Source organism: Oryctolagus cuniculus, chromosome 1, assembly GCF_964237555.1.
Source record: "Oryctolagus cuniculus chromosome 1, mOryCun1.1, whole genome shotgun sequence".
Taxonomy (NCBI): domain Eukaryota; kingdom Metazoa; phylum Chordata; class Mammalia; order Lagomorpha; family Leporidae; genus Oryctolagus; species Oryctolagus cuniculus.
In genome coordinates, this window is record NC_091432.1 from 234778594 (window position 1) to 234801599 (window position 23006).

At 59.0% G+C, this 23006-nt stretch overlaps 1 protein-coding gene across 1 annotated transcript in view; it reads left to right on the top strand.

The window, feature by feature from the left end:
* The window catches only part of CFAP77 (cilia and flagella associated protein 77), a 137127-nt gene that overhangs the window by 99563 nt on the left and 14558 nt on the right, over window positions 1-23006 (top strand). The window contains exons 4-5 of the mRNA XM_070058346.1: window positions 8117-8222; window positions 10481-10582. Of these exons, the coding sequence (XP_069914447.1) occupies window positions 8117-8222; window positions 10481-10582 (208 nt within the window). The remainder of the gene's footprint in view (window positions 1-8116; window positions 8223-10480; window positions 10583-23006) is intronic.

Sequence of the window (23006 nt, forward strand, 5' to 3'; positions counted from 1 at the left end):
CACAGGTTAACTCGCCTGCCCAGCACAGAGCAGGAGCCTGGAGCAGCTGGGCGAGGCAGATGCTGCCCTGGCCACTGTGAGGACACGCGCTCTCACCCAGCCTGCTGGGAAATGCACCCAGCCCCACGCTGGCGGTGTGCCCCGGGGCACCGCAGGTAGTGCACAGACCGAGATGCTGTCATGCTATGCATGATGGTGGCTGCGAACGCACCCCCGGTGTGCACAGTGCTGACACAGCCAGCAGGGCTGAGGGAGGGACCCCGCTTGGGTGGGGAGGAGGCAGGACAGGGGCTGGAATGGAGGCCCCAGTACCTACAGGCAATGGGAAGCCACAGGTGGGGGTTGACAAGGACAGGAATGGATTTGCATTTTTTAAAAAAGCTTTAGCTCCCGCTTGGGGGCCCAGGAGAGGGGATCGGGAAGCAGGGCAAAGACAGAGTCTGGGAAACCCGGAGTCCTCTGGAGAACAGCCGGCCCCGGACTTGACCTTTCTCTGCACTTGGCTTGCCAGCCAGTCCTGTTCAGCCTCAACCGCCCTGGGCTCCGTGACAGCTGATGCGAATTCTTTCAGCCGGAATCTCCGGAGGGCAGGGAGCCCAGGCTGTGCCACTGGGAGGAGCCGTGTGGCCCTGGGCAGCCTCTTGCCCTCTCTCTGGGCTGCAGCTTCCCCGTGCTTTCAGTGAGGGTGAAGAACCAGGAGCTTCCATGTCAACTCCCTGCAGCTCCTGGCAGAAAGCCGCAGAGGGCTGTCACTGTGGAGTGCGGGGTAGAGCCACCGTCTGCAGCACTGGCATCCCACGGGCGCTGGTTCAGGTCCCGGCTGCTCCTCTTCTGGTCCAGCTCCCTGCTGGCGGCCTGGGAAAGCAGCGGAAGATGGCCAAGTGATGAAGCTCCTGGCTCCGGCCTGCCCTGGCTCTGGCCACTGTGGCCATCTGAGGAGTGACCCAGAGGATGGAAGCTCGCTCGCTCGCTCTCTCTCTCTCTGTTACTCTGCCTTTCAAATAAGTAAACTAAAGCCTTTAAGAAAATAAAGGCTTGTACATGGACCTTAGTCAATTTTGATCTCTTATATTTTGGTGGAAAATATAATCCATTTTGTCTCGTCTTTCATTTTAATTAGCATGAAGTTGTGCATAAGATTCTCTTGGAATGAAAAACCTTACCTGCACTCAGGGGCAGCTGCAGGTTTTGTGGACCCAAAACTCATTCAAGTTTGAGGGCCTCATTTGAAAAAAAATTCAAAATCCTGAATATGAATTTAAGCGCAAAACAGAATACTTAATTTATTGTGCCTGAGCGAGTGCTGACAGAGGAGTGCCACACACTGATAAATTTTGGAGTCTTTTACTGCCGGCGGCCGAGAGTGGGGCTCATGCCCCCAAAGAACTCTGGACCCCAAAGCCCAGAGCAGCAGGGTTTATAAAGGCAAAACCCACAAAGTCGGGAAGGGAATCCATGGTTCCCGGGTCAAGCTGACCTAAAGCCGATGTGAAACTAACATCAATTAGAATCCTTACCATACCACTTACAGTCTTAACAATTTCAATTATAGTATTGACGTGAATGCAGGTGTTGGCCTAAGTCATATGTGGGACAGAGACAGATTTCAGTTTATCATCAACCCAGATGCAGCCCCTCGGCTCCCAAGCTTGAGCGATTGTGCAGGGGAATTTCCTGCTCCGCCAAGTGGGATGCAGGGGCCTGCTGGGGTCTGATGCTTCAGCTCACAGCTTCAGACCAGAGTCTCACGGGGCGGGGGAGGGTGTGCTTTCTCAGGATGGGGTCCCAGGTGCTCCAATATAGAGTTCCTACCCTCAAGGTGTTACTTCACATTAGAAAGAGAAAAGGAATCAGAGCAAATTACAAATATAAATAAGCTGGCAAATACCACAAACCACAAAAGTCCAGAAAAACTTAAGTTTGTGCACGCATGTGTGTGCATGCTTGCGAGCTGCCCACGCTAATTGCTGACCTTACATTTTTTGGTTCCATAATCTTTGATTGCTTCTTTGTATGACAATAATTTGATAATACTTTTCTATAAAGTAGAAAATTAGTGGTAAATTCTTTATTGTATTACAAATATGTAATCTTTAAGTAGTCTAGATTCTCAGGAAGTTGTAAGAATAGTGGAGGGCCGGCGCTGCGGCTCACTAGGCTAATCCTCCGCCTGCGGCGCCGGCACACCAGGTTCTAGTCCCGGTCGGGGCACTGGATTCTGTCCCAGTTGCCCCTCGTCCAGGTCAGCTCTCTGCTGTGGCCCGGGAGTGCAGTGGAGGATGGCCCAGGTGCTTGAGCCCTGCACCCCATGGGAGACCAAGATAAGTACCTGGCTCCTGGCTTCGGATCAGTGCGGTGTGCCGGCCGCGGCGGCCATTGGAGGGTGAACCAACGGCAAAGGAAGACCTTTCTTTCTGTATCTCTCTCTCACTGTCCACTCTGCCTGTCAAAAAATAAATTAAAAAAAAAAAAAAGAATAGTGGAGAAGCAGCTGGCATTGTGGTGCAGCAAGTTGAGACTGCTGAAACACCAGGACCTCGTATTGGAGCGCCCGTTTGAGTCCCAGTTGCTCTGCTTCTGAGCCAGCTCCCTGCTAATGCACTTGGGAAAGCAGCAGCAGATGGCCCAAGTCCTTGGGGTCCTTGCCACCGATGTGAGACCCGGATGGAGTTCCTGGCACCCGGCTTCAGCCTGGCTCGGTCTTGCAGTTTCTTCCATTCGGGGAGTGAGACAGCGAATGGAAGACTTCTCTCTCTCTCTCTCTCTCTTTCTGTCTCTATGTCGCTCTGCCTTTCAAATAAATAAATAGTTAAGAGAAGAGCAGAGATCTGCTATGCTGTGTCCGGCCTGCCCAATACTCTATTCGTGCACAGGGAAAAGCAAAACACTGACACTGATCTGATGCACCGACTTCATTCAGACATGACCAGTCTGAGACTCACTCATTCATGTGTGTGAGTGTGTGTGTGTGTGTGTGTGTGTGTTTAGTTTTTACAATGTTACCACATGTGTAGCTCTCTGCAACACAAGATATAAAGTTGCTCCATTACCACAGAGATCTCCCAGAGTGCCCCCTCCCCACTGTTCCCCAGCTGCCAGATTTTCTGTCATGATTCTCCATTCACTCCTCAAATGACCACAATGACTGGGGCTGGGCCAGGAGTTTCTTCCAGGTCTCCCATGTGAGTGCAGGGGTCCAAGCACTTGGGCCGACTTACGCTGCTTTCCCAGGCCATTAGCAGGGAGCTGGATGGGAAGTGGAGCAGCCAGGACTACAACCAGCACCCATAGGGGATGCTGGCGCTACAGGTGGCAGCGTTTCCTTCTACACCACAGCGCCAGCCCCAGTTTGAATCACTTCTTACATAAGGTGTGAGAGTGAGGTGGAGGGGGTGTTTTTCATGACTTTATTCTTCGTTTACCTAAGCTGGCCAGTGCTCCATCTGTGGGGGCAACTGCCTTCCCTCCGCTGCCCTGCAACCCCATCCCTTCACTCCCTTTATTTATTGTGGATTCACTTGTAGCCTAATTTACGATGCCCCCAATTATTAACAGTGTAGCTCCTCGGATCTTCCTAATCTCTCTGTCTCCTGTGCTCCTGCTCTCGGCACTCGGTCCCTCCTCTCTCCCTCTCAGTCCCCTTCTTTTCTACAAGTGACTACTGAGAGCAGCATTGGGCCACTCTCACCTTCGTGGCACCGGCATTCGATGGCAGAGCCAACTGTCAACTAGATAACAAATGCACGAGCCAGGGCAGGTCTGGTGGGTGAGCTGGTCTGGGGCGAGCCCTCTGACAGGTGACCCCACAACTGAGACATGGAAGCGAGAGAGACGAGAACAGGTGCCCAGTGCAGGAACGAGGCTCCCAGCTGGAGGGGCGGGGCCTGGAAGAACAGGGCGCGGGGCGGGCGGAGGCGGCTGCCATGAGCCCCGGGTTGGGGGGGAGTGGGCGAGGGAGGAGGAGCCGGAAGGGGCTTGTGGACCATGGCGTGATCTGATTTATGGCCTGGGTTTTCCCCACGCTGGACCAGCCTCTCCACCTGTTTATCCAAGTTAATGAGCCACAGCAGACACGGGGAAAATCTGCTGGATCTCATCCAGACATCGTGGGCTGGGGCCGTGTGGCTCCCGACGTTCGTCAGTTTCTCCGGGGCTCCCAGCCCCTTCCGGCCTCCTTCCCAGTAACAAGCGCCGTGGCCCGAGCAGCGAGAGCCGGTCAGCGGAGGCGTGGGAGGGCTGCGGGCCAGGGTCGTGGTGATGGATGCAGGGGGCGCTGCTGGGAAAATGGCTTTGCCGTAGCGAGCGGCCTCTTGGGGTAGATATTTCGAGATTACGTCTCTCGTGTCATTAGAAAGCACAGCTATAAATTAGGCTGCTCGGGAGCATGGGGTGAGTAATAATTAAGTAATAAAAGTCGCCACGGGATGGGGACAGCAGCGGGAAAACAAAGAGCCCTGCTTGTGGATGCCACAAAGGCTGCGCTGAGAAGAGACCTCCGCGCGGTGCGCAAATGACGCCTCGAAGCCGCAGAGCCCAGCTCAGATGGATCCCAGCCCAAAGGGCTGCTGGGGTGGGGGAGCAGGCTGCACCAGGAGCACGGGAGGGTTGGAGGTGCAAAGGGAGGGGGCGTATTTGCAGTCCAGCTCTGCTTCTGCGCCTGGGGTCCAGCAGGCAGCAAACCTGGTGCAGAGACAATAGGGAGGGGCCAGCGCTGTGGCGTAGCAGGTAAAGCCGCTGCCTGAAAGCGCTGGCATCCCATATGGGCGCCGGTTCAAGTCCCGGCTGCTCCACTTCCGATCCAGCTCTTTGCTATGGCCTGGGAAAGCAGTAGAAGATGGCCCAAGTCCTTGGGCCCCTGCACCCACATGGGAGACCCGGAAGAAGCTCCTGGCTCCTGGCTTTGGATCAGCACAGCTCCAGCTATTGCAGCCATTTGGGGAGTGAACCAGCAGATGGAAGACCTCTCTCTCTCCCTCTCCCTCTCCCTCTGCCTCTGCCTCTCTGTGACTCAGCCTTTCAAATAAATAAATAAATCTTAAAAAAAAAAAAAAGACAATAGGGAAGGGTGACAATTAGGGCTAAAGGGACAACCGAGACTTGGCTCCAGCCAGTTACTGCCACAGTTCTAACCCACAGAGTTGGAGCTGGCAAATCATCAAGACAATCTATAAAGTCGACTTTTAAATGTACAACTTGCCAGTGTTTAAGGATCAGTGATGATTTCAAAGAATTTTCAGACTACTGTGAGTGGGTGGCACTGGTACAGCAGGTCAGGCCACCACCTGCAACACCAGCATCTCATATGAGCTCAGGTTCGAGTCCCGGCTGCTCCACTTCCCATCCAGCTCCCTGCTAATGCACCTGGGAAAGCAGCGGAAGACGGCCCAAGGTCTTGAGCCTCTCCTGGGGCATATGACAAAACCTGCAGGTCCTCTTCCCAGGCACAGCATTGTCACAGAACCACTCAGAATGACTTTGGAGCAGAGGTCATGGCCAGGGCTGGAGCCCCCAAGGGTGGGTTCTGGTGCCCCTGAAAGGCACCTTGGACAGCGCCCTGTGACCTGTGCATATGGTGAGTTGCCGTTGGTGGTCTGAGACGCTGTTTTCCGGCCGTGGGGTCTGCTCTGGACCCTGCTGGCCTGCACAGCAGTTCCCAGCGAGGAGGGCAAAGCCCAGGGACAAGTCTCGTGGCAGCCGTGGCTCACCCCAACAGGGATTCACTGCCTTCCCGTTCTGCAGGCCAGAGGCCAGGGCCACGCTGCCTCTGACAGCCCCACGTAGGTGAGGGGCCTGTCCTGCTTCTTCCGGCTTCCAGCGGCTCTAGGCCTTCCCAGGCTACAGTTCTGTGGGGGCTCACGTTGCGACTGAGGTGGGGTGGCTGCGCCCTGCCTCTGCACCTGTCCCCAGACACCCATGGCAGGTGGTGCTGCAGGCCTCCCCGGCTCCCTGCCCACAGAGCGCCTGCTTGTCACTCGGTGAGGTCAAGGTTGCACGTACAAGAAGGATGATGGTGGTGGTGATGGCCATTTAAGGCAGTGACCCATCCTGTGCCCGCTTCCACCTGACGCTGGTGTCCACAGACGAGCGCTCCCACAGCTCCCAGAGCCCCGACACGACTCTTCTTCTCTGCAGAACTGCTCATCACCCACCTGCCACCCTGAAATGCAATTTGTACAGAAAAGGCCGGGAGATGCCTTGTTATTTATTGTCAGGGTGAGATTTCATGGCCGAGGGGCCGGCGCTATGGCACCGGTTCTAGTCCCGGCTGCTCCTCTTCCGATCCAGCTCTCTGCTGTGGCCTGGGAAAGCAGGAGAAGATGGCCCAAGTGCTTGGGCCCCTGCACCAAGGTGGCCATCTGGGGAGTGAACCAATGGATGGAGGACCTTTCTCTCTCTCTGCCTCTCTGTAACTCTGCCTTTCAAATAAAGAAATCTTAAAAAAAAAAAAAAAAAAAAAAAAAAAAGATTTCATGGCTGCTGCCCCCCCCCCCCCGCAGGTGCCGAATCTGCACTGCAAAGGCTCATGGTGTAAACCCCCCCCCAACATTTCAGTGCATTTCACTCGTTCCTAATGCTCCTATGGCCTGTGTTTGGCCCCTTCCGATGGGTCCCCATGTTCTGTTCCCATGTCCTCCACCAGGCTCTGGTGGCCTCCGGGGGCTTCTGGCACGGGGACATCCCAGGACAGGGGTCAGCCATTTCTCCAGTGAGTCCCAGTTCCTGGGAGTGGAGACTGGTGTTGAGACCACGGGCTGGGCCCCCGGGCGTCCATCACCACTGGCTCACGGTCACTTCTAACCTTTACAATCACACTGAGAGGCCCACATGATTTTTTTTTCAAAGATTTATTTTATTTATTTGAAAGACAGAGTTACAGAGAGAGGGAGAGACAGAAAGAGAGAGAGAGATCTTCCATCTACTGGTTCCCTGCCCAAATGGCCACAAAGGCAGGGGGTGAGCCAGAAGGAAGCCAGGAGCCAGGAGCTTCTTCCGGGTCTCCGAGCCAGGTGCAGGAGCCCAAGCACGTGGGCCACCTTCTGCTGCTTTCCCAGGCCATGGCAGGGAACTGGATGGGAAATGGGCAGCCTGGACTTGAGCCAGTTTTCCTTGCTTGCTCCCAAGTCGGAAGCTGGCAGTTATTACTCAAGTCCTGGCTATCCCAGGTGGGTTGTTCCGGATTGTGGTTTGGCTCCCTGGATTGTCGGTGGGGGTAGCTATGTGATTTCCTGCAGGTCTGACCAAGCAGGTGGGCTTCCTGGGTTGGGGACCATGGCTGATGTGTGGGCTTCCTGGGCTGGGGACCGTGGCTGATGGGTGGGCTTCCTGGGTTGGGGACCGTGGCTGATGGGTGGGCTTCCTGGGCTGGTTGCACACGTGGCCTGTGTATTCAGTCCTGTTTAGAGACTCGACTTGAGGACACAAAGCCTTGTGCCTGCGTAGGTCTGGCTCCAGGGGCCACCTCCCCCTGCCCTGAGGCCTCACCCCTGCCCATCTCTGAGATGGGAACAATAATGGTTCAACAAAGCGCCTCGAAGGTGGGGCACACAGAGAGGCTGGGGCAAGGCAAAGCGAACCAGACCAGTGTGAGAGAGGCCAGTGGCAATAAAGGCAGGTTTTATTCAGCACGGTGGGGCTGGAGAGCCAAGGAGCCGGCTGGGAGGGTCTGAGGGTGGAAAATTGCTAAGTGAGATGCCAGGAACCGTGTATGGTGGTGTGGGGGAGGGGTAATCCTTGCCACAGGCCAGCCAGGGGACTCAGCTCTCCAGGGTGGGGGTGCGGAAGTGGGTCAGGATTGAAGATGGAGGGCGGGGGTGTCCACCCAGCAAGGCTCTTGGCTCAGACTGGCCTGGGCGGGCTGAGCGTGATGGGAGGAGCTCGGGCACCTGGCTGCGGCCAGGTCAGGGCGAGAGTCTGTCGCCCTCTCAGGCCCAGTCCGTGGGCGCACTAGGTGTTTGGGGAGGGGGTCATCTCAGGGCCCTGCCTCTCTCACGGTGGTCGGGGGCTGCGAAGGCCACGGTAGGGCAATCAGACAGGTGGCCTGGAGGGAGCCAGGGGTGCCAGCTGGGGGGAGAGGGTGCCTCTGGCCTCCAGCCCCATCCAGGCTTCCTGTCTCCAGGCCGTCGACTCCCTTCTTTGACCTGCTGCAGCACCGGTACCAGCAGCTGTGGGTGCAAGAGCAGAAGGCCACGCAGAAGGCCATCAAGCTGGAGAAAAAGCAGAAGGTAAAGGCGGCCCCCACCCCTGAGCGCCAGCGGGCTGGGCGGCCGGGGAGGGGACGGGCAGGCCTGGCTGGGGCAGCTACTGGGAGACAGAGAGAGAGAGAGAAATGGAAATCGCTTACTCCATGGTTCACTCCTCCGATGTCCACAAGGCCAGGACCAGCCCAGGAGCTGGCCCCTGACGGCCTGCTTTCCAAATAAATAAACTTTTTTGGAGGATGGGGCGTGTGAGTAAGATGTGTGGTAGAAGAGAATACTTCAGGGACTGGCGCTGTGGCGTGGGGGGTAAAGCCGCCGCCTGCAGTGCCCGCATCCTATATGGGTGCCAGTTCGAGATCTGGCTGCTCCACTTCTGATCCGGCTCTCTGCTATGGCCTGGGAAAGCAGCAGAAGATGGCCCAAGTCCTTGGGTCGCTGTACCCACATGGGAGACCCGGAAGGAGCTCCTGGCTCCTGGCTTTGGATCAGCACAACTCCAGCCGTTGCGGCCAATTGGGGAATGAACCAGCGGATGGAAGACCTCTCTCTCTCTCTCTCTCTCTCTGCCTCTGCTTCTCTCTGTCTTTGCCTCTCTGTAACTCTTCCAAGTAAATAAATAAAATCTGCCTGGGGGATCACAGTGTGGGCGTGGCGGCAGCACCCCCCAGGGCTCAGTTCTACACAGAGATGGGGGGGCAGTGCCCTGAAAATGCAGCGTCCAGGGCCCTCCCCAGCTGACCCTGGGGCTGGAGGCCGCAGACCCTGCCTTCGTCTGCTCTGGCTGCCGTCACGGTGACCAGGGCCAGTGGCTCCGGCAGACGCTTGTTCAGCTGAGGCCGCTCCTTGCCCGGCTGGCGGCAGGTGGCGTCCTCACCTGGTAGAGAAAGTTCTCCGGTCTCTGCCACTTCTCACAGGGCACAGGTCCCATAGGATTAAGGCCCCACCCTTATTACTTTAGGTCATCTTGGTCGCCTCCCAGGAGGCCCTGATTCCAGGGGGCGGGCACTGCGGCACAGCAGTTATGATGCCACTGGGGACCCCTGCACCTCGTATCAGAGCACCCAGGCTCGGGTTCCAGCTCTGCTCTCCCTTCCAGCTCCTTGCTCATGGGCACCCTGGGAGGCAGCAGGTGTCGGCTGAAGTCCTTGGGCCCCTGCCACCCATGTGGGAGACCCGGATGGGCTCCTGGCCCCTGGCCCCTGGCCCCCGGCCCCCGGCCCCCAGCCCCTGGCCCCTGGCCCCTGGCCGAGCCCCAGCTGCTGTGGGTGTTTGGGGAATGAACCAGAGGATGGGAGAGTTTGCTCTCTAATGCTTTAACTTGCAGATGAGTTTTTCACAAAAGATTTTGTTAAAGCCCCTGTCTCGCGATACGGTCACACCGGGGTTGGGGCTGCGGCCCCTGAGTGCGGGGGACACAGCCCGGTCCGCAGCAGACCCTGTGAGCTGCAGGAGTCAGCTGCATGGCTTCCACTGGTTGAGGAACCATGGCTCCCTTGGTGCCTCTGAGATGCCACCTGCAGAGAGCTCAGAGCCCCTGGCCCCGTCCCCAAGAAGGTCTTTTTTATTTTTTATTTATTTATTTATTTTTGACAGGCAGAGTTAGACAGTGAGAGAGAGACAGAGAAAAAGGTCTTCCTTTTTTTTCCGTTGGTTCACCCCTCAAATGGCCACTACGGCCGGAGCTACGCCGATCCGAAGCCAGGAGCCGGGAGCTTCCTCCTGGTCTCCCATGGGGAGCAGGGCCCAAGCACTTGGGCCATCCTCCACTGCCTTCCCCGGCCACAGCAGAGAGCTGGCCTGGAATAGGAGCAACCGGGACAGAATCTGGTGCCCCAACCGGGACTAGAACCTGGGGTGCCGGAGCCGCAGGCGGAGGATTAGTCTAGTGAGCTGCGGCACTGGCCCCCAAGGGGGTCTTTCAATTTCCAAGGGGCAGGCCGTGGTGAGAACCCCCTCCCCAGAGGCAGTAGCAACCCCCCCCATTCCTGTCACCGAACAGCTCCTGTCTTCAAACCCCAGCGAGTCCCCGGAGCCCCGTGCCAGCTCTGCCTGGTCTCAGGACAGACCAGGAGCTGCTTGGGCGTCCCCTGGCCCCGCCCCTGGCCCCCGAGCTATGACCAGGAGCAGGGCCAGGGTGCAGTGCATGAAGCAGCCTCAGAGGAGGGCTGGACCAGAGGACGGTGACCCTTGAGAGAATCCCAACCGCCTGCCCCTAGGTCCCCGTCCAGGGCCTTTCCCGGCGCCGGGGTGGCTGCCCCACCTTTGCCTGTCCTGGCCCGCAGGTGATCCTGGGGAAGCTGTACGAGACCCGGAGCTGTCAGCTGAGGAAGTACAAGCCGCCCGTGCAGCTGGACGCCCTCTGGCACATGCCCCTCTTCCAGAAGGTAGTGCCCTCTGCCTGCCCCTCCTGTGCGCTCGCTCACCCGGCCCGGGCTTACCTGCTGTCCAGGAAACCTGTGGGCTTCTAGCCGCTGATGGGCATAACCACAACAGCAGCACCTGGGGTCAGCCACCCCTGCTATTTTCTGGAAGCGCCAGGAGCTGAGCCCATGCACGTCCCCTCAGTGGCTTCCCAGCCCCAGCAGGCCCATGGTACAGACAGGATCACGGTGAGCTCTGTGAAGCGGCAGAGCCTTGTGCTGGCAGGAGGGTCCCCCAGGGCGGGCGCTGTGCACGCCGAATCTCGCTCCACAGTGGGCTCGCCGTTGTCAGCATCCTGCGCTGGGGACTTGGGAAGGCTAAGCAGCCCCGTGCCCACTAGTGCCGAACATGCTCCCCACGCCGGGTGGTGGCCCTGGGGAGACAGGAGCATGTGTCCACCTGGGGCCACGCCCACCTTGACTGGACTTGAACCAGGGAACCGGCTGTGTTCTCCCAGGAGCGCACCCCGAACCGAGCCGCGTCCACCAGGCCGTGCCGTCTCAGAGCACCCAGGTGGGGATTTGTCGCTGGCAGCTTTCAACAGGGACAGAACAACGGGCCAGCCTGGACGCGCGGGGCGGAGGAAGGGAAACGGGGCATGGTGGGTGGGAGGCTGTGCTCGCCCGCTCGCCCTGGGCAGAAGGAACCTTTTCAGTCCCGCAGGGGACTCGCGGGGCTGGGGGAAGGCAGCTGCGTGAGGCAGGGCTGCTGCCCGCCGCTGCCGGCTTGCGTTCAGCTGCGGTTTAGACAATGAAGGGGCCGCTGCCTCCCTGAGCCTAATGCACTTGAACAAGCTGCCGGCCTCGCGCGGGAGCAGCCGGCCCCGCCGCTCCTGTCCTGCACCAGCGGCCCACATCAGCACGTGTCAGCGACCATGCGCCCCGCCGCCCGTCAGCCCCGGCCGCTGCACCTTGCTCACGCTCACGGCAAATGCCGGGGGAGAACCTGCCCGGGCTGGCTCAGGAGGTGGCAGGAGTCACCCCTGCTGCTGCTCCATTGGCTCTGTCCTCTGTCTCTCACAATCTCCCGCCCTCTGAGACACATCTCCCTCCACACCGCTGCGGAGTCCCAGCCCTCGCCTGCGCCGTTCCCCCTTCCTGCTTTCCCCTGATGTTCCTGGACACCCGTGGGGGCACGGGCACCCGGGGGGATGCTGCCCGGGGCCGAGGGACAGGGAGCTGTGGCTCTGTGGACACGAGATGCCCCCCAGATGCTGTGCCGGCCCCACTCAGTGCTCACATCTCCTAAGAGCCCAAGGATACGGACAAAGAGGGGCGCAGGTGGTCTCCCCCAGCACAGTGGGGAACCCCTCCCCCCAGGTGACACGGATGCTTTCGTGTCGGGGGCTTCTGGCTCGTGCCTGGGTCTCCACAGTGCCTGGCTCAGGGCTGCAACTCAAGGGCAGAAATAAGTGAATGAGTTCCTGTTTTCCAAAGAGGGGATCCGACCAGGTGGGCCAGGGGCTCCTCCAGTCTCTAGATTGTTCCGAAATACCGTCACGGACAGGTAACACTTTACTCAGCACCGAGCTCGCTCCAAGATCTTTGCCTACACGACTTCGTTTCGTGCTCAGAATGTCCCCACCGCACTGCACAGGCGAGAGCAGGGAGGGGCTGCTTCCTCCCCAGCCTCACCCTGCATCTCTCTCTCGCCTCTCCAGGCAAGGTCCAGGCCGGCCCGCCCTGGGAGCTGCAGCTCCAGACCACCCTCTCAGCCGTCCCCTGAGGCCGGGAAACCCGGGGACAGGTGCAGGGCGCTCAGAGCAGGGCACCACCCTACACAGCCCATCAGTGGCCTTAGACCCCAGAGCACTGCTGCCTGGATGTCACGCCCAGTCCCCCTCCCTGCCAGAAACCAGTGTCCACCGAGCCCTTGCGACAGCCCAGGGACTGGACACGTGTGATCTTACAGACACACGTGATCTTGTGCGTGCCATGTCCCCATTCTGCTGACGGGAAAGCTGAGGCTCAGACAGGCGGAGACTCGCCCTGTAAGAAGTGGATCCTGGACCCAGTCCGCGGCTTCCTAAGCCCAGGGACCCCTGGGACCCCCCCCCATCCAGGTCTCCTCCTTTCTCCCCATACAAGGCACTCACTAACTTTGCAATTAATTAATGAACTGGGCAGCTTTTTCAACCTCCCAGTAAAATGTGAGCCCACCCAGGGCCATGCCTGTGGGTCCCCCGCTGCGTCCCCGGAGCCCAACAGGTGCCTGGCCCAGAGTGGGGGGTCGGTAAGCATCTGTGGGCTGAGTGAGCGCCCAGTGTAGGCTGGAGCCGCACCGAAGGCCCCAGCCTTTCCCACTGCGTGCTCAGGCACTCAGGTCCGGCCCTTGGAGCCGGACCAGGCAGCCAGGCGGGCCCTGCCCCTGGCGATGCGCAAAGCTCACCCCTCATCCCCCAGGGGCGGGGGTCTTTGTCTGAGCCCCTTGTAGTTGCTGAGCCGCTGGCCCCATTACGAAGGGGAAAAAGCGCTTCCAAAAAAGTTGGAGCTGTCACGGTGATGGATAACCTAAATGGACTCTGCCCGCTCAGGAACAGATGTCGACGCTGAACTCTGTCAGAAATAATTAAACACCTTTCACACGGAAAAGCAGCAGGCGGGGGCGGCGCTGTGCGGGCCGGGCCACTGATCCCACCGCTCGCCTCTGGGACCCGGCCCAGCCCCACACGGGGCTGAGAGCAGAGCAGGCGGGGCCACATCCTGGCGTGGGCTGCCCGGTGATGTCTGTGCCACCAGCAGTTGGTGGCCAGGTCCGGAGGGAGGGAGGGGGAGAAGGAGTGAGCTGGGCCCTGCGGCAGGGACAGCGACATGGCCTAGCACCAGCCCAGCTCTGGCCCAGCCCTCCCGGCCTCAGTTCCCTTGTGGGAAAACAAGGGGTAAGATTCTTTTATTTTTTTTAAAGATTTATTTCCACTTTTTTTGGAAAGATTTACAGAGAGAGAGAGAGAGAATTTCCATCCCCTGGCTCGCTCCCCGAATGGCCACAACAGCTGGGGCGAGGCCAAGCCGAAGCCAGGAGCCAGGAGCCAGGACCTCCATCCGGGTCTCTCACGTGGGCGGATCGTCTGCTGCCTTCCCCAGGCGCATTGGCAGGGGGCTGGACCGGAAGTGGAGCCGCTGGTGCCCCGTGTCACAGATCCCCAGCCTGGAGTGAATGGTCACACCCTTCCTCGGGCTCCCACGTCCGGGGACGGGTGTGAAGTCACCACATGCCAGCCCTGAGTGGAAGAATGACCCCCGGGGACCCTCCTGGCCACTCTTTCATGAAATGGGCTCTGACGCCCACTGGCAGGGCCGCCCGGAGGATTTGGTGAGAAGCAACGTTTACCTGCGCCCCTGACAGGGAGCCGAGCCGTCCAGCGATGACTGAGGATTCATGGGGACCGTTCATCTGCTCGCTCACTCGTTCACGGCTCCCTTCCCCGAGCCAGGCCCTGTGCTGAGTGGGAGGATGGGGCGAGGCAGACTCCGGCTCCTACTGCTGCCGTGGGGCTGCCGTGGCCACTGGCGTGGCGTGCCATGGACGGATGGACAGACAGACAGATGGGTAGGTAGTTGCACAGGTGGACAGCTAGACAGGCAGGTTTGGATTAGTTCCGCCCATGTGTGTGCTGTGGTCACAGCCTCAAGTGGTCAGGAGACAGCACCCCAAGTCGGGAGGCTGGGCATGGTCCCCAAGTGCTAACTAAGCCCATTACACACGAGCCTGCTCTGGGCCCACCCTGCTCACTGACTTTCTGCAGAAGTCGGGGCTCCGCCCAGCAGCCCCTGCAGCTGCCCGAGGGGTGAGGCTGTGAGCAGTGCCCCCCACCCCCTCAGCTCTCAGCAGCAGCCCAGCCTGCGCCACTCTGCCTCTGGTCCCCTAACTGGAAGCCACTGAGAGTGGATGTTCCTGCTTCTGCCCACATCCTGAGAGGGGCCCCAGCTGGTACCCCCGCCGTCCACGGAGGGTGACAGTGCAACATGCGTTCCCCTTTCTCTCTCTCGTGCTCTTCCCTGCTTTGTTTGAATTTCCCCATTGCCGCCCAACTTTTACAGAACAAGTAGGCCCTGTTTGAAAAACTGTGCTTTTTTTCTTCTTCTTTAAGTTTTATTTATTTATTTGAAAGACAGAGTTAGAGAGGGAGGGAGGGAGTGCAGGAAGAGAGAGAGAGAGAGATCTTCCATCTGCTGGTTTACCCCACAAATGGCTGCAACAAGACAGGGCTGGGCCAGGCTGAAGTCAGGAGGTAGGAGCTCCATCTGGGTCTCCCATGGGTGCAGGGGTCCAAGGTCTTGGGCCATCCTCTGCTGCTTTCCCAGGCGCATTAGCAGGCAGCCGGGTGGGAAGTGGAGCAGCCAGGACTCCAACCAGTGCTCACATGGGACGCCGGCCTCGCAGGCGGCGGCATAGCCCACTGCACACAGCGCCGGCTACGGTTTGTAAAGGACGGAGACTGGCTTTTCCCGCAGTGTGCAGCCCCCTCTTCGAGCCTCACTCTTCCCGATGGCTTGGGAAACACTCCCAAGCTGCTGGTCCGGGCTGCTTCCCCACGTACGGTTCCCATCCAGCAGCCAATGCTGGTGCCGTGCTGGGGCAGTGAGGGCTACCGGCTTCTAGAATCTTCTCTCTATGGCCGTAGACCCAACGCCCATTTCCGAAGGGGGTTGCCGGGGCTTCTGGCAGCCTCCCCTCGCCCCTGCACACTCGGCCTCTCCCCGAGTCGTGCCCAGCCCTGCCGACATTACATAGTCGTTCAGTCACTAACGTATGAACAAATGAATATATTTTCATCTGGCTTTGGGTTTCAGCCCCACTGCTTTAGAATAATGGCCCAAGCTATTAAGCTAACGGTTTGATTTACAAGCTCTTGTGCTCCGAGCGCGGGGATCAGGGGATCAGATCCCTGTCTTTGTGGAAGACTAACCCTGCCTCGGGTCTCCTGGGCCCCCGGCTCCCTAACAGGAACAGAAGACGGGCGGCGGGCGGGCGGGCGGGGGAGGCGTCAGAGTCATCCAAGCGGCGACACCCAGAGATGCAGCTGTAAGAAAAGGATTTTCTTCCCCACCTTTAAGCTGTCTTACAAATCATTGCTGGCTGGGAACTTAACTCTCAGTTAAACCCCGCAGCGGGCTCCTAGCCCGTCCACCCCGGGGGCCTTGCATGGCTATCAAAGGAAAAAAAATAAAAAAGGACGGACCATCTCCACCGAGGCCCGTGCAGTCCCACAGTCGCGATGTCCAGTCCAAGGAAGGACAGGTGCCCGACCGGCTGCCCCTCCCGGGGTCTCTGCGCTGCGGATGTATTTTAAGAACCCTGTCTTCCGTCGCCTCGGAATACGTCTTGTCCTGTGTCACTGCGTAGGGCACCGAGTGTGGGAACGAGATGTGTCACACGCGGAGACAGTGACGGGAGGCATGAGTCAGCCGACATTTCCTCCCTACATACAGACGCTGCCCCCACCACAAACCCCTCCACATGCCGGGGAGGTGCCTGGCCCAAGGGGTGGGTAAAAGCGGCCGCTTAATTGGTCTGACATCACCCGGCAGCTCAGAGCTAGGAGTTCGTGGGCGCCTGCTCAAGATGTGACATTGCTGCTCAAATGGCCAGAGCTGCCGGCCGGGGGTGGGGAGGAGGGTGCGGGCAGTGCACGGCGCAGGATAAGTGGGGCACAGGCAGGTTCCTGGGGCAGCAGAGAGGTCTAGCCTGGCGCCTCTGACAGGCCCAGGCCTGTGCCCGGGACGCCCAGGCCCTAACCCTTCCGCTTCCCAGGAGTTCCCAGTCAGACCCAGAGGGCGCATCCCCCGCACTGGATGAGGAAATACTGGGCCAGGCCAAAGCCAGGACCCGGGAGCTTCATCCAGACCTCCCATGTGGGTGCAGGGGCCCAAGTACCTCCACCATCCTCCGCTTCTATTCCAGGCAGATTGGAAGTGGAGCAACTGGGACTCCAACCGGTGCCCATTTGGGATGCCAGCATTGCAGGCGGTCGCTTATCCCACTGTGCCACAATGCCAGCCCCTGGCACTCATTTTTTTTAAGATTTATTTATTCATTTGAAAGTCAGAGTTACACACGGAAGAATAGGCAGAGAGAGAGATCTTCCGCCCACTGATTCACTCCCTAGTTGATTGCAAGGGCCGGAGCTGTGCCGATCTGATCTGAAGCCAGGAGCCAGGAGCTTCTTCTGGGTCTCCCACACGGGTGCAGGGACCCAAGCACTTGAACCATCTTCTACTGCTTTCCCAGGGCACAGCAGAGAGCTGGATTGGAAGTGAAGCAGCCAGGACTCGAACCAGCGCCCTTATGGGATGCTGGCACTATAGACGGCGGCTTTACCTGCTTCACCACAGCACTGGCCCCTCATTTCTCATCTCTGGGGGTAGTGAGAGCCTCATGGGGAGCTCAGTAGGCTTCAGGATCCCTGACTTCTTCCAGTTTCTAGCTCCTCTCCAAGAGCCTACGCCTTCTATGGGCTTAAGGAGAACCCCACAGTCCTTGGGGGAGGGGTTAAGGCACCTGCCACCTCTTGGATGACTTCCTCCACGTCGCCCTCCAGTTCCTCCATCCTGCTAGTCAGTCCTGTCACCAACATGGTTATGAAGCTGCCTGAGCCGTGGGCAGCGGTAGGTTCTAGGGGGTAACCACCATGGGGTCAGCGCAGGTGCACCCAGCTGAAGTCTGGCCAGTGCCAGGGGACAAGAACCAAAGGCTGCACGCAACAAGCAAAGTGCACCGCGCCAGGGAGCAGCACCGGGGAGGAGCACGGAGGGAAGTTCCTCCAGTCCCGGCCCTTCCTATCCTCCAGCAGCCCCAGGGTGAGGGACCCTGGAGCAGAGCAAACACAGCTGGGCAGTTTGACCCAAGTCCAGGGGCTACAGGTGCCAAGGGAAGACGTGGTTCTAAAGATGAAGTCCCCGGACGGCAGCAAGGACCCCAGCAGCTGCTCCACACCAGGGCCTTCTTAGGGGCCGCTCTGGGTCTCTGGGGAATCTTCCCATTTCGTGCCACTGCTCTCAGTAACCCCGAGTGACGGCGACGAGGCCCAAGGTCAACGGCGAACAAGTGTCTGTCCAGCCCCAGGTCTCCAGACCTGCAAGAGCGGATAAGGACGGAGCACCTGCCACAGAGGCTGGGGGCAGGGGGGTTAATGGCAGGAGCCTGAGGGGAAGTGAGGGGCGGCCAGGAGTGGGGCCTTGATGAGTGTCCAGAGGGTTGTGACTGGCTGATTAAGCCTTTGCATTAACCACACTTCCCACTGCCCTAAAAGCTTTCAGAGCTGGAAAAACCCCCGAGCGTCTTTTAAATTGTGGTTGGGAGGGAGGGGGACTGGTGCTGTGGCATAGTAGGTAAAGCCACCGCCTGCAGTGCCGGCATCCCGTATGGACACTGGTTCGAGTCCCGGCTGCTCCACTTCTGATCCAGCTCTCTGCTGTGGCCTGAGAAAGCAGTAGAAGATGGCCCAAGTTCCTGGGCCCCTGCACCCACATGGGAGACACAGAGGAAGCTCCTGGCTCCTGGCTTCAGATTGGCCCAGCTCCGGCTGTTGTGGCCAACTGGGGAGGGAACCAGAGGATGGAAGACCCACCTCCCGCCTCTCCTTCTCTCTTGGTGTTACTCTGACTTTCAAATAAATAAATAAATCTTTAAAAATAATAATAAATTCTGGTTTTGCCCCAGGACTAGAGAAGAAAGAGACTGAAGTTCATGTATTCAGGCTTTGCTGTATCCCAGCAGGAGGCAGGGAAGGGGGTGTAGCCTAGGGGTTAAGACGCCGCATCCCATATCAGAGTGCCCAGGTTCAAGTCCCAGCTCCACTCCACACTCCAGCTTCCTGCTAGTGTGCACCCCAGGAGGCAGCAGGTGATGGCTCAAGTCCTTGGGTCCTTAACCCCAGAGAGGGAGACCCGGTGGACCTCTCAGCTCTTGGCTGGAGGGCTCAGCCCTGGCTGGTGTGGGTGTTTAGGGAGTGAACAAGCAGATGGGCATTTTCTCTGTCTCTTTCTCTGCCTCTCTAAGAAAAGAAAGTAGTGAGAGGCGCAGGGAGGGTTGAGTCTGTGCCCGCAGGTCCCACCTGCCTACCGTGGATCCTGCCGGGGAGGACCAGGGGCAACTATGCGGGTGAAGTGCTCGGGCTACCTAGAGGAAACTCCTGGCTCCTGGCTTCGGCCTGGTCCTACCCTGGCTGTTGCAGGCATTTGGGGAGTGAATCAGCAAATGGAAGATCTCTCTCTCTCTCTCTCTCTCTCTCTCTCTCTCTAACTCTGTCTTTCAAACAAATAAACAAATATCTTTTAAAAAATTCAGAGGAAATAGCACCTGGCTCTGTCTGTTCGTCGTCCCTAAGGACTGGGGATGGCGCTAGAGCCTGGAGGAGGCCCCAGCCCAGCGTGGCCAGGTGGTCATACGGGCGCGGCTTCTCTGCTTTCTCTTCTTCTGGAGGCACAAACCCCTGATGGGGTCTCCACCCCTGTGACCTCCCCTGTGTCGTTCCCAAGGGCCCCGCCTCCTGTACCCTCACACTGGGGGGCAGGGCTTCAATATCTGTGCTGGGGAGGGGTGGGGGAGGCCCCGTCCCATCCACAGCGACGTCTTTTCTCAAGTTCACTCAGAATCTGCCCCCTCCCACCGGCCCTCCTGGTTGTGTTTCTTGCTTCTGGAGTGCTGAGGCATGAAAGGCCACCTCCCCGTCTACAGGACAGCCCTGGGGACGCCCGGAGTCAGACGCTGCTTCTTGACAGATGCCCAGAGTCCCAGACCGCTCCTTGGGGCAGACTTCGTGATAGGAACCCTGCCCCGTGGTGCCGCCCTGACACCAGTGCTGCAGGCTCCGCCCTCACCCATGGCCGGGGGAGATGTGTCTGTTTGCACCACATTCGCACGTGTGTTTGAGTGACAGGCTGAAGATGGTCGTTGACGCTAGGTGAATCCTTTACTAAGAGAAGCTACGTGGGGGTTTCCTGCCAGAAGGCCGTGTCAGGAAAAGGTTGTACATCGACCTGTTTCGCACTCACAGTTGGGACACCCGGGGCAGCCAGCAAATCGCTACCGCCATCTCTTCTACCGCGGCAAAGACGTGCTATCCGGGATGGCATGCGCTCCTCCTGTGTATGTGGCCGGCTGAGCAGCAGGTGGGCTCTACTCCCCTCTGCGGCCCCGGAGTCTGCCCCCTTCCTCTCCAGGCTCCGCTTTGCACAGCCTTACAGATGGTTCACGCCACGTGCAATCCCTGGGCGGCCTCGGGCTGCTTGGAAGAAGTCAGGCTGCAAATATTGAAGGAAATGCGTCGCCTCTTCCTCTTAGAGAAGGGACCGGGCAGCACGGATGAAGAGGCTCTTCAGGGGCTTGGACTCCCAGACGCATCTCCGAGGGTCTTATCCCAGGCTCCCAATCCCTCCAGCCCTATCTGTGCATACATCCGCCCACCTATCCACCCATCCTTCCAGCTCACTGTTCATCCGTCCAACCACCCATCCACTCATCCATCCACCTGTCTATCATCATCCACCCGTCCCTCTGCCCGTCTGTCCACCCGCCCTCCATCCATCTGCGCATCTGTCTGTTCATCAGCCAAGCTGGTTGAGGAATAGCGGAGTTACCCCAACACATTCGGAGGAATCCAGGACAAGACATGATGTGAACATCCTCGTTGTCTGGCTGAGGACAGGTAACCCTGACATTCCCGCTCGCGACTTGGCCACGTCAGCCTTGGCAACCGCGGAAGGGTCGTTCCGTCCTAAAAGGTCCCAGAAGGAATTCTTCCTGCCCGTGATCGCCAGGAAGGAAGGGGGAGCAGACTCCCCGGCAGAGGACCCGACCCCGTGGGCTCTGCGCGTCCTCGGCTTCCCTGGCACCTGCACCAAAGTCGTCCTGCAGTCTCCAGGAACAGGCAAACAGGTACCGACGGGCCCTGTGTGAACAGCACGGCAAAGGACTTAATTTGTAGGCGAGCACAGAATCAAAGACTGTCAGCCGAGGATCCCGGAGCCTGGCTAACCGCCTTGTGCTACCTGAGGAAGCTCTGTCAGGTAAATTTCCAGAGAAAGTAATTAGGGAATCCCCATTGCTCCAGTTCAGCAGCAACACTTGGAGCTGCGGAGTCTGACGTTCATCAGGGCTGGGGTGGGGGTGGGGGGCTCCTCCCAGCCTGATCCTTCATCAGCGTGCGCCGGGGAGGTGTGTGAAGGCACGGGCAGGTGTGCGTCCCCCGGCTCTCCCTAACACGCCCCTCCAGCGCCGTGTGGGCCTACACGTGTTGTCAGGGAAGCAGTGAACAGCAAACGAGATTCCCGCTTTGTGAGCCGGGAGCGAGATTAATATACAAATATATAGACCTCCACGCGCTCTGGCAAGTGCCGATTAATATTTATCAAGTGCCCACAGCGCGCGCGGTGCCCAGAACCAACGTGCACAGCATGCGGGCCCTGGCATCGGGGCGTCTGGGCTCTGCCTCTCGCGCTGATGGATGCTCGCTCGCTCGCACGTCGGGGGGCACCTGCCCGGCTGGGGGAACCCCTGAGCAGCTGTGCTAACGTTTACCCAACGTGGCTGCTCCTCACGGAGTCACGGCTGCAAGACTCTAGCCGGCCTCAGCGGCGCTGTGGCCTGCAGCAGGGGACACTGCTGGACACCAGCTCAGGTCCCCTCTATCAACACTTCTCCACCGACTCCTTAGCTGTCACTGAGTGTCAAAGACAGGAAGTCCCACCCTCCCACCATGACCTTCTACGTCCTGATGTTCTAAGTGGGGTGGAATTGGGGGCACCCCCGCCGGGATATCCCACCCCCCTGCTGAGACCCCTGCATCCAGGCGCCTCAGGACACCCTCTCAGAAGGTCAGAGGCACCCAGACGCCGTGATCTGAGCTCTGGGAAGAAGAGGGGGACCCCTCCCCCGCCTTTCCTGGCAGCTCAGCTCTGAACACAGACCCCAGCACGGCTGTGAAGTCGGCCCCGGCTCCCTGTTCACTCCTCTCTCAGACAGTTTTTGAAAGATGCAAAGTCTGGAAAACACACAGGCTCCTGTACCCCTGGCCCCGTCACACCGGGGGTGGGGAGCAGGGCTGGGGCGGGGGGAGACAGAGAGACGAGACCGAGGCGGCGGCTGGGGTGAGCGGCTGACGGCCTCCTCACCTGGCCCCACAGTGCACCGCCTCCAATTAAATCAAAATGGTTTGTTTTTAATGGTCTTTTACACTGACAAGTGGGCGATCATTTTGGGCCCGGGAGCTGTCAGGGAACTGAGGCAAATCCTCTGTTGATAATGCCCAATGCTTCCAATTAGGAGCCAGGCCGCTCCCGGCGCGCTAACGATTCCCCAGCCATCCCCCAGGCCCCTTTGGCGCCGGCTGCTTTTTCTCGCCTCCTCCGCCACAAATTACTGACACAAAACGGAAGGGCCCGCGCCTCCGCCGCCACGCCAGGCCCGGGCCCTGTTGGGTTTAATGAGCCGATGGAAGTCGCGTGGCTCCGGCGCTAAATTCTTTTCTTGTTTGACAGCTGCTTGGCTAAGGCGAGTGTTGACCTTATAAAAGATTTAGTGTTTCTCATTATTTTCTGTCAAGTTTCACAAGTGATGGCTCGGTGGTTATCATTTGCATCCTGGGGTGTGCGTGTGTGCGTGTGTGTGTGTATGTGTATGCACACGTGTGTGTCTGTGTGGGAGAGAACGAGAGACGGGGGCTCCCAGGTGGAGCTGGGGGCGGCCCGGGCTCTTTCGCCCCCTGCGTCCTGTTTGACCCCTGCCCAACAGCCTCCAGCGGGACGTTCCGCAGCCGAGACTTTCAGACAAGCCATGGTTGCAAGATGCAGGTGACGGACGTTTGGCGGGCCTCTGACCTCCCAGGGGAGCCATGGTGGGACACGGGAGAAAGCCCCGTGCCGCCCAAGGGCAGTCAACTCCCAGAGGTGGTTGGGCCACAGCCCGGCAGGGACGCTCGCTGGGCAAAAAGATGATCAGAGCCAGACTCGATGCTGGGGACAGCCGGGGGCCACCTCCAGACTTCATCGGGGCCTCCGTCTTTCGTCACCAGGGCCGTGGGAAGGTCTTAAAAAGTAAGACCATTACAAACAGCGCGGGCATCTTCCCCTCTGGGGCGACCATGGGAGGCGTTCGTTACTCTTGTCTTGTCCTCGCAGCCATGCTCCTGAGCTCCAAGCCTTCCCCGTCCCCGCTGGCCACTTGTCCCTTGGCTTTCAGCGTCTGTGTCCTGCCCTCACCCCACCAGCCACAGGTGCAGGTGGCCTGGGGCTGACGGAAGAGGCAGAGGCGGAGGAACACGTGGACGTCCTCTCCCTGAGGCTCTGAGTCTGTGTTCACTGTTGCTCTCCCGGGAGCCCCTGTTTGGATCTCTTAGAACAAAAACACGACCCAACTCTCATTCTGGTGCCACAGCAGACCTTGCTA